The sequence below is a fragment of the Rhinolophus hipposideros genome (genome assembly GCF_964194185.1).
Source record: "Rhinolophus hipposideros genome assembly, chromosome: X".
Classification (NCBI taxonomy): domain Eukaryota; kingdom Metazoa; phylum Chordata; class Mammalia; order Chiroptera; family Rhinolophidae; genus Rhinolophus; species Rhinolophus hipposideros.
Genome location: NC_138046.1, coordinates 88,047,723 through 88,057,526, shown reverse-complemented (window position 1 = coordinate 88,057,526; position 9,804 = coordinate 88,047,723). Strand labels below are relative to the sequence as shown.

At 55.3% G+C, this 9,804-nt stretch overlaps 2 protein-coding genes across 3 annotated transcripts; both read right to left on the bottom strand.

Moving 5' to 3' along the window:
• Positions 1 to 284: 284 nt before the first annotated feature.
• On the bottom strand, positions 285 to 3,135 carry PRAF2 (PRA1 domain family member 2). The gene is made up of 3 exons (XM_081042029.1): positions 2,908 to 3,135; positions 1,505 to 1,722; positions 285 to 1,086 (listed from the first exon to the last, which is right to left on the bottom strand). The coding sequence occupies exons 1-3, from the start codon at positions 3,084 to 3,086 to the stop codon at positions 947 to 949; spliced, it is 537 nt and encodes a 178-aa protein (XP_080898155.1). The 5' UTR covers positions 3,087 to 3,135; the 3' UTR covers positions 285 to 946.
• A 420-nt stretch (positions 3,136 to 3,555) lies between these two features.
• Positions 3,556 to 9,502, bottom strand: WDR45 (WD repeat domain 45). 2 transcript variants are annotated; one of them, XM_081042027.1, is made up of 11 exons: positions 9,127 to 9,502; positions 7,198 to 7,269; positions 7,000 to 7,074; positions 6,806 to 6,910; positions 5,820 to 5,925; positions 5,603 to 5,697; positions 5,026 to 5,105; positions 4,704 to 4,912; positions 4,523 to 4,624; positions 4,291 to 4,436; positions 3,556 to 4,038 (listed from the first exon to the last, which is right to left on the bottom strand). In XM_081042027.1, the coding sequence occupies exons 2-11, from the start codon at positions 7,250 to 7,252 to the stop codon at positions 3,929 to 3,931; spliced, it is 1,083 nt and encodes a 360-aa protein (XP_080898153.1). In that variant the 5' UTR covers positions 7,253 to 7,269; positions 9,127 to 9,502; the 3' UTR covers positions 3,556 to 3,928. The 2 variants fall into 2 exon arrangements, with proteins under 2 accessions (XP_080898153.1, XP_080898152.1); XM_081042026.1 differs by having other exon boundaries at positions 5,820 to 5,928; positions 9,127 to 9,251.
• Between the last annotated feature and the right edge of the window lie 302 nt (positions 9,503 to 9,804).

Below are 9,804 nucleotides of genomic sequence, written 5' to 3'. Positions count from 1 at the left end.
TTACTTACTTTGTGGTGTGGGGTAACTTCTCTGCCTATCTGTGCTCAGATTTCTAGCCAGCTCTGAACAAGAGCCCTTTAGTAATACAAATGATGATGGGAACACTGTGCCCTTAACTACCTGGTGCGTTAATGCTGCTCTGGAGGTGACAGGTTCCAGGAAGGAACAGAGAGCTCACCCCTTCAGCCCACACATTTGCAGAGACCCAGTCAGAAAGTCGAGCAGAATTGAGAAGCGCACCCCACTGGCCACTGAAATGCACAGACTGTCCAGGAGGCCCAATTGGCTTGAAAGATGCAACAGCCTTTATTGTTGGCAGCAACACTGATAGACATGCCCCACCCCACTCCACCCCATGGTCCTCGCCATTAGGGGCAGAATCCCTAAACAGAGCTGGGGGGAAGCAAGTGGGACTGGTGAGTGTTGGAGTCACCTGGGACCAAGCGTTCAACAGGGTTTCGAACCTGACTCTTCCACCCCAGAGGGGCTGGGAACACTTGGGTCCTGGGGTAAAGATTTGGCAATGCCTTGATCTGAGTTCAAAGCTGGGGTAGTGTCTGGAAAAGCCTGGGTCTAGGGTTTACGATTTGAGAATGCTGTGGTCCCACACCCCAGCTTTGGGGACTGGTGGGTCCCAGGTTGGGGTTGGGGGAAAGTCTCCATCCAGAATTTGATGTTGGCCATGGATGCTGAGGTTTCCCAGTCCTAGGTTTTGGCTGGATGTGGGTGGCTCTGGGTCCCAGGTTCAGGGATGGGGAAGACACTGGTCCCCTAGGTAATGGGGGCTGGGAATGAGGGATACCCCAGTTTTGGATTTGGGGGAGCATCTGCTTTTTGAACTAGGCAAGGAACTTCTATTTTAAGGGCTGAAAAAGGGCTCTGAATACCAGGTACTGGCCGGGGTGGGGGTGGCATTCTCCAGGTCTTGAGTACAGGTCTCGGGCCTCTAGGATCCAGCCTCCTGCTCTTGTCCCAGCGCCTCCAGTAGCAGTCCCATTGGCGTCCGCTTGAGACCAATGCTCTCGATCTTGTTCTCGAGCTTGTTCTTGAGGTTGCGTAGGCGCAGAGAAGCGTGCACCAGGATTACTGTGGGCAATACCAGGCGAGTGGGGTCAGTGGGACGGTACATCAGTCTTTAGCCAATGGGGGCCCACAGAGGAGAACTGGAGCACAGGAAAGCCAATGGAGTGGTCAGTGGCCAGGACACCTCTGATCCTGAAGGTGTGGCTTAGTAATTGCTTTGCAACAGGGGCGTGGCCAGGGAGGGCACATGGTAATGCGGACGTGGCCTGTGGAAGGCATTTAATACCAGGAGTGAGGCCTGGAAAGGCGGTATTAAGAGGGGAGTGAAGCCAGAGAAGGCGCTTTGTAAAGGGGTGTAGCCATGCCCGCTGGGTCTCCCAGCCCCCTCTCCACCCCGGGAACAAGGGCAGGGCAAGGCCGGCCTGGCGCCGCGCGCACTGCTGGCCGTGTTCCCGGCTATGTCAGGGTAGTGGAGACTCACTAAGTACGGGCCCGGCGATGCTGAGCAGGAAGGTGCAAGCGCCGCCCACCGCCCAGAGAACCAGGAGGCCGACGGCAAGCACTGCGGCCAGGCAGGCGGCGGGGTGACTGCGGCGGCAGCGACGCACGGCTGAGCGAGTCTCAGCTGCCCACACCAGCACCCCGAGGGCCACCGCCACTACCAGCGCGCTTAGGAGGGTGTGCAGCGGGCGCACGTACCTGCGGGGACAATGGAACTAAGCTAGTTGGCCAGTTGGGGAGAGAGCCGCCTGGCCTCCGAGCCTCCCAGACCACCGCGGACCCGATCCCACGTTCCAAGAGCTTTGGTCCCCCTCTTTGGACGCTCCCAGCCCAGCAAATACTTCTGCCAATCCTGTCTCCAGCAGGTCTACCCTCCAGGGCTTCCCACTTCCGGAGCACCAGACTCACCCTGTGGACCCTCATTTCTTTCTGTTCAATCCTCCAGTCCCATCTTCTGGTGCTTCAGGCCCTCCCATCCCGCTAGGCTCCTTCCTTGCTCTTTCCTTCTGACCCTACCCTCACAGGGCCCCTCTCCAGTACCCCACCCCATCATGCCCCCAAACCCAGCCTTTGAGCCCAACCCTTGCAGAGTCTTTTTCCAGGTCTCCTGTCTCCATACATATTCCTCTCTCCAGGCCCAGGGTCCTTACAGGACTCCGTTCCAGGCTTCCTTCCCTTGAAATTCCCCTTCCAGGTTTCCATTTCCCTATAGATTCCTCCCTCCATCATTGTTTGAACCCCAGGCTTTAGGTCCCACTCTTAACTTCCAACCCCACCCAAGTTCCCCCTCCAGGTTCTCCATCCTCTCTCAGGCCTTCCACTCCTAGGTCATCCCTCTAGGCTCAAGTTCCCCAACAAGTACCGCTCCTGCTGCATTCCAGTAATAACAGCCAGGCTCCCCTCCAATCCCAGATCCGCCACAAGTCCACCTTCGAAACCCTTCAACTTGACCATAGGGACGTCCCAGTCCCTATCTCTGCCCTAAGGCTTCCAGGGGCACCTTAATCTGGTCCCATCACATCATCTCACCACCCTGACACGCCCCACTTTCAGGCCCTGCTTATCTTCAGGTACACCTCCCAGCCTCGTTTCCCCTTCAGTTCCACTTTCTCCATCCTCCCCAGGTCTTCCCTTCCAGTGCCTCTACCGTCCTCGGCCCCCCTCAGTCAGGCTCTATCTCGCCCTAGACCCTCCTTACAACTAGGGCCCACTGCCTCCAAGTCCTCCCAGCCCCAGTAGGGTTTTTTTCTGTACTGGATTCGCCCTTACAGGCCTTGCAGCCTTCTCAGATTCCCCTCCCGGTTCTCAGAATCCCGCGGGCCCACCTTCAATGCCCTGTAGGCGTCCCTGGCCAACTGGCGCCTCCCTCCCTTCCTCCCTCACCCGGCCAGAGCGAGACCGAAACCGAAGCAGACAAGGTAGTTGGTTTGGTAGTAGAGGAGGTTGTTGATGACGCGGTGGCACCATCGCTGCGGGTCGCACGGATCCGGGGGCGCCAGCCGGGCCGACCCCAGAACAAAATCATCCAGAGCGCGTAGCGGTGGCAGCCGCACCTCCGACATCCTGCGAGTCGATGTAGCTGGACCAGCCAGAAGAGCAGTTGGACTACAACACCCGTTACACCTCGCGCTACCGCAGTGGATACCGGGAAATGGAGTGTGGGCGGGGCGGCTGCTACCCCACCCATCTAGGTGGACAACGCAGGCGCAGAAACGCACATGACCGGAAATACAAACACGCCGTAACAGTAAGGCAGCAGGGCCTACCGGGAAACCTAGTCTAGGCCGCGGGGTAAGGTGTTCCCATCGACCCCCGGTTTGGGGCACCAGGGGGGACTGTTCCGGGCAGTTCTGGCGGCGTAAATCAGACATTGGTCATGGCAGAGAGACGAAGACAGGGACTGTCAGGAGAGGACCAGGATCCCAGCTCCTTCTTGTTATGGTTCAACAGGGTCACACCTTTCCTGGAAATTCTGCAGGTCCTTTTCGGGCTCATCTCTTTCAGGCCCCACCCCCGAGGTCCAGCCATAGATACTATTAAGTTCTTTTTATTCACATTCATCACATCAAAGATGGGTTCTTTCTGGGAAGGTTTTTTTGTTTCATTTTGTTTGTTTATCCCCACAGGTTGGATTAGGGCATTCCCTCTGGGTCCCTAGTAGTCTCCAGGTTGGGAGCCCCAGGGCATCTGCTGCCTCCCTGGGTCCCTGGCCTGGCCCTGTGGGCAGTCTTTAAGTGCTTGGGGGAAGTGCTTGGGGGGAAATGAGCTGTTTAGGCATTGCTCTGCGGAGTGGAAAGTGGGCACCTGCCCCATTAGTGCTTGCTGGCTGGTGGCTTCCAGCACTCCCACCTCCATAAATGCTTTATACTCTGCCTCTGCAGGTCCCTAACAACCCACAGGGTCCTTAAAAGTCATCATCATCACAGATGTCAAGATACACATCGAAAGCCTCTCTGTTGCAGTTTCCATCAGGAGTGAAGACATATTTGTGGAAGGTCCCATCTACACAGATGGCTGGAGGAGGGGGGGAAAGATCGGTAAAAGGTTAGAGGCTGCCAAAACCACACATTCCAATCCTCTCAGGTGTCCCATGGCCTACGGTCTCCCCTTCCAGGCCTTTGCCCACATACCATCCCCCTTACTGATGATGGAATTGAGCCACCCATTCTAGCTTGCTTAGGCTTCCCATTCCCTAAAATTCTTTCCGGTCCAACTTGCAGGCCTTTGTCCAGGTACTATGCCCAGTCAAGGGACAGTCCTACTCACCAATGACAGAGTTGACGTTCTTGGAAGTGTTGCGACCGAAGGCGCAGATGCAGGCTGACTCGGCAGGCACGGTGAAGCTCGCCAGGCTCCACTGAGAGTCCACGTACTGTCCAATCATGGGTCCCACCTTGCCCACGCGAGCCAGCCTGCAGGAAGCACTGGTAAGTCCAGGTGTGTGTGGTATATGGGCAGGGGGATGAGGACGCAGCAGAGTGGGGCAGGGGATACTTACGCGGAGCGGCGGTTGAGGCGGGTATCCTTGAGAGCAAAGATATGGACCGTGCCCTTATCACTGGAAGCGCAGAGGAAGGAGGAATCATGGCTGAAGTTGATGCTGGAAGACAGACTAACAGTGACGCCCACATGTCACATGGTGTGGGGTTGCCAGCCTACCACACATACCCAGTTCTCACCAGTAGAGGGTGGCGGGGTCAGTGCCTCGGCGTAGTTCCACCAGTTTCTCCTTGGACTGTGTGTCAAAAAGTCGAATAAGGGTGCCTTTCTGAGAGGCCGAGGCCACTACGGTGCCTGGCTGGTTTAGGGACACACAGGCTACATCGCTCTGATGTGCATTGATGGTAAATGGAGCCGACGAAGTGCCAGGCTTTGTGCTCGCCAGGTCCTACGGTGGGAAGGAGCAGTTGGGGCTCGGGGTAATATGGAGGACAGGGTCCCAGAGTCCACAGGGAGAGCCAGCCCACCCACCTGCCCATCCCTGCCCACTGAACAGCTCACCACAAGTTGCAGACTCCCACACTTGTGTCCTGGGAACACTAGCAGTTGTTTCTCCAGGCTGGGACAGAGGTCACAGAGCCCTAGGGTGTGAAGATGAAGGGGGGTCTGGGCTGGTAAAGGGAAAACGAGGGCCAGGCAGGGTCTCAGAACGAACAAAGCTGCATGAAGGTTGGACTTTGACCTGTGATACATGTTACCCACAGAACCCTCAGGGGGCTGCCCTCAGCTGTGCTCCCACCAGCGAGGCAGAGTACCTCTTCCCTATGCAGCTGTGGCAGCCCCAGTAGGCCCAGGGATCCCTGACAAACACACCCATGTGATTACTAGGCGTCTTTGCTCTGCTGTCTGGGGTTTCCACGGGTGGGACAGGGCTAAGAGTGGGGAGAGAGAACTGGCTAAGGGATGGAAAGATGGATAGACTGAAAATATGAGCATTTCAGGCCATCTGAGCATCTCTGTGCAAAGACTCCGCCTCTTTCCCCACCTCTGTGTGTCCCTTCCATTTTTTCCTCATTTCTCCTCCTCCACCCCATCCATTGCCTGCTGCCCTTACACCTGCATATCTGGGTCCTCTCACCCTTTGGGTTGTCCCGGGTGTCAAACTCAAACAGCTTTCGGGGATTGTCAGGGAAGGAGTACACATAGATGCGGTTCCTCAGCACAATCACGATTCTGTGGGCATCACACAACACAGGAGGCCATAAGGGGAGGGCAGGATGCCCGAGTGGGACTAACCCTCTCACCTGCTATGGGGACCTCCTACCTCCCCCACCCAGAGTCCTCCTCAAGCTCACTTGTCATGGCGCATGCGCACAGCCAGCACTGGCTTGGTGAAGGTGAACTCCAGCACCAGCTTGTCCTTGGAGTCCTTGCCCTCCCGGGCATCGTCCCAGATCAGCACTGCTGGGCAGGTGGGTGCATTGTCCGGGCCAAGGTTTAGGGTGAGGGCAGCCCTGGTGACACAAGACCCACCCCTACTCCCCATGGGACCTCAACCCACTTGTTTAACCTTTCGCTAACACCCAATGTGAGCCTCACACAGCATAAGCACTTGTGGGTGCAATTCCTGAGAGAACAGGTTCTGGAACTGTTATACCCATTTGTAGGTGAGGAAACTGAGGCTCCAAGGGATTGGAGACCTCACAGCCCATCAGCAAGCAAGCAGGGACTCACACCAGGCCTGTCACTTCCCATCAGTAACTATTTCTGCCTCCAGGATCCTAGTCCCTACTCCCTAAACATCTCTGAGAAATCCTAGGCTCTGTGACTTGCCTACGGCGACTCTCTTGCCATGTTCCAATGGGATCAATGAAAATCCTTAAAACAAGATGGTGCTTGAGGCTCAAGGCAAGTGAGCATTGGAGAGACAGCTCCAAGATGTTAAAACCTGTTGGCTGTGTGACCTTAGTAAGTCACTTAACCTCTCTGGGCCTCAGTTTCTTCATCTGTAAAAATTGGGATGATACTTCCTACTACATAGAGTTACTGCGAGGATTAAATGAGTTAATACACGTAAAGTGCTTAGAACAGTACCAGGCTCACAGCAAGTGCTCCACAGGTAAAGACATGGCGTACGGGAGGCATCCAATTAATGTTTGTTAGATGAAGACAAAACATCAAGCTTCTCAAACTACAAGATCCACGACTTCCAAGCTGTAGGCCTCACTGTGTGACTCTAAAGTGCTCTGACATCTTCATCTGCTCGTGCCTTGGGGTGCCTGGGGGAGGCCAGGATTGCGGGGAATCTGGGCCAAGGGCAGGATGGGATGAGGGTACTTACCTGAGATCTCTGAGAACTTGGGGCTGCTACCACCACCCACCAGGGCCAGCAGGTTGGAGCGGTGCAGCATTTCCACCAGGCCCATGCTGCCCACCTGCTCATGGTCTGGACATGGACCAGGGTGTCAGTTGGAGTGGGAGCCAGTGCCCAGCCCATCCCTTCTGCCCATTGCCCCTTCCGCACAGATGGCTCACCCAGATGCCCCTTCTCCATCAATGGCTCCACATTGTAGATGCGCACACCTGTTTCCATGGCGCAGCAAAAGCAGCCTGGGGGATGGGAGGAATCCAGGCTGCCTCAAAGGATGCCCAGGTGGGAAGCTAGAGCTGCTTCACACCCACCTCTGGCCATTCTCTCCCTCCCACAAGGGTACAGGTACAAGTCTCTCTTACTTTGGTCTTGATTGAAACGTAGGCTGGTCACTCCTCGAAGTGGCTGCTGAGTCATGATCCAGGATTGCTTCCCTGGACACAAATGGGGGTAGGGTTGGAAAGAGTCCTGGGGTCTGCCCTTTGAGGCCTAGAACTGTGCCTAACTGATTTCTTCCTCTCTATCCCACTCTGCTACCTACTAACTCCAGGAGGACTGCAAAGGGGGAAGAGTCCTGGGGTCTCCACTCTAAGCTCCCAAACAGCATGGCCAGCAACCTCCCCATCTTCTCACATTTGGCTGATCCCAGTTCCAGGCCTACCCTGACCTGGACCTTCACCTCCACCTTAATCTCCAGCCTTCACAGACTGCTTGTCAGGAAGTAATAATGTAGGGGGTGCCCTAGAGAGATCTTCTTTCCACCCCCAGACAATTCTGGCTCCAATGCCCAGCATGGCCTCAAACCCCACCCCCCTTCTCATCTTCACACCTGGACCTAGCACCCAACTCTGCCTATCAACAAATGGGGAGAGGGGCTAGGACATCCACCTCTTCCTGCAACTCCATGACCTGGCCCTGAGATTAGCTATGGTTGGTCCCCACCCACAAGAACTCCCCTCCTCATGCCCTTCTGACACCCCCCCACACCTATTCCACCACCCCAGCCTGCTCTCATACTTTCTCTCCACACAGGTTTTACCAAACCCTTTCATGATCCCATGCCTACATTGAGATGACCCCTTCTCATGCCATGCTAACTTCTGCCCAAACAGGGCCAGCCTGGATGTTTCCCCAGATCCCCTTATGCCTAAAGACTTTACCTCAGAATCCCCTATCACTGCAAATGCCCGATTCCTGGGACATCCCCTTCTGCTCTGCTGTGACTGACTCCAACATGGGCTGGCTTGGACCTACCCCCAGGAATCCTGTCTCCCTAAAATTTGTGGATGAAAAAGGGTTTCTATAGAGGACAGGGTGATGTGATCATAAATTCCTAGCTGGGCAGGTCACGGTGGGGGTAGTCACACCACAGGCATAACTTCTTTAGTAAAAGGCTTATCTTTGCCTTAAGCAAGCCCTGTCCTTTGTTTCTGTGCATCTAGGTTAACACACCTTTGAAATGCCTCCTCTCAGAATCCTCCTTCTAAAGCACAACCCACATAATCTTTAGTATCCTGTAATCCAGTCTCTGCCTTGCTTTCTCCCACCTTCATGTACTCCTTCTTAAGTTCTCTCCTTAATCTCAAATGCATAAAAGAAACTGCAAACTGTTATTCTCCGAAGCATTGGTGCTCTTGCTTCCTGGCAACTGTTGTCAGCTTGGGCTCAAATAAACTCTTATTAAAACTCTCAACAGGTCTGGATGTTTCTTACACGACAGATTCCGCCTCCAAACCTCCTAGTCTCTTCCCAAGATCCTGCTCCAGGACACCCCTACCCCCTTAAAACCTTTGCCCAGACACACACCTCCCAAAACCCCTACCTGGAATAACTCAACCCCCAGACTCCTGTCCTGGATGCCCTTAAGATTCTTGTCCTAGAGCCCCTATACTCCCTTCAAACTCTGATCTCCCCAAGACGTTTGCCCTCCCCATCCTCCAAGAGCCCAAACCTCCTACCTTCCCCCCTGTACCACCTCCACCGGACTGCCTCATTTCCCAGGCTCATTCTTCAGACAGTTCCACCTTCCAAGATCCATTTTTGGGGGGCTCCCGTTGCAAAGACCAGTGCCCCCCAAGAACCCAGTCCCGGGATGCCTCACACAAAGCCCCCCTACAGCATTTCTTCAGGTCCGAGACAGCACCCATACTCCTTCCAACATCAGCACCCACTCAAGATCCCTGTCCTAGATCCCCCATCAACCAAGACCCCTGCTCAAGGGCTCCCCAGCCTATCCCCGAACCCCGACGAACCCTGGGGTCATGCCCCAGCTCCCCGCCACTTGCACTGACCTGACCTCTGCGTGTCCCCGATCCCAGGCCCAGCTCTCGGTGCCGCCCGCGGCCCGGATTTCTGACCTCCCGGGCCTTGACACCCGGCTCTGGTGTTTACATCAGGTCTCACTTCCGGGGGAGGGAGTTTGTTACAGGAAATGATTCATCCTAGTCGGAAGACGAGGCTGTAACCCTCCTCGTTCAGGTTTTGGGTCTTTGGGGCAAAGCGAGCGAAAGCGGCATCCTCTTAGGAGGGCGCCGGGAGCGGAGGAGGCTTCGCAAGGCATTGAGTGTCTGAGGGAACCGAGGACGGGTGGGCGAGAGAGCCTTCCCCTCGTTGAGCGGGAAAGGGACGAGGATTCCCCACCTCGGTCCTGCTCGGAATGCTAGAGGTGTTAACCTTCTGGGATAATGAGACTCTGACCTCCGAGGTGTGCTAGAGTGGCGGCGCCTGGTTAGTCCTAGAGAGGCGTCTGGGAACCCGTCAGGCAGGGGCGGACCTGGGGAACTTCAAAGCTGATACTATGTACCCTTGGCCTGGGGAAGCCAGGGATGGGGAAGCCAGGATGGGACCCAGCTCTTCGTTTTATTTACAAAATGAAAATGGTGTTTTGATGGCAAGAGGTATAAATGTTTACTCTGTGGAGGGGTGGCGGGGAAAGACCCCAATTATGTATATAATGGAAATATTTTTAA

What these genes read in the sequence shown, in the direction of transcription:
- PRAF2 (XM_081042029.1), bottom strand. Translation starts at nt 3,086, where the DNA reads ATGTCGGAGGTGCGGCTGCCACCGCTACGCGCTCTGGATGATTTTGTT. An exon ending in TTCGGTCTCGCTCTGGCCGG is followed by an intron (nt 1,723 to 2,907) that starts GTGAGGGAGGAA and finishes TTGTCCCCGCAG; the next exon opens with GTACGTGCGCCCGCTGCACA. An exon ending in CATCGCCGGGCCCGTACTTA is followed by an intron (nt 1,087 to 1,504) that starts GTGAGTCTCCAC and finishes TATTGCCCACAG; the next exon opens with TAATCCTGGTGCACGCTTCT.
- WDR45 (XM_081042026.1), bottom strand. Translation starts at nt 7,252, where the DNA reads ATGACTCAGCAGCCACTTCGAGGAGTGACCAGCCTACGTTTCAATCAA. An exon ending in GTGCGCATGCGCCATGACAA is followed by an intron (nt 5,698 to 5,819) that starts GTGAGCTTGAGG and finishes TGATGCCCACAG; the next exon opens with AATCGTGATTGTGCTGAGGA. An exon ending in CGCCTCAACCGCCGCTCCGC is followed by an intron (nt 4,437 to 4,522) that starts GTAAGTATCCCC and finishes TGCTTCCTGCAG; the next exon opens with GCTGGCTCGCGTGGGCAAGG.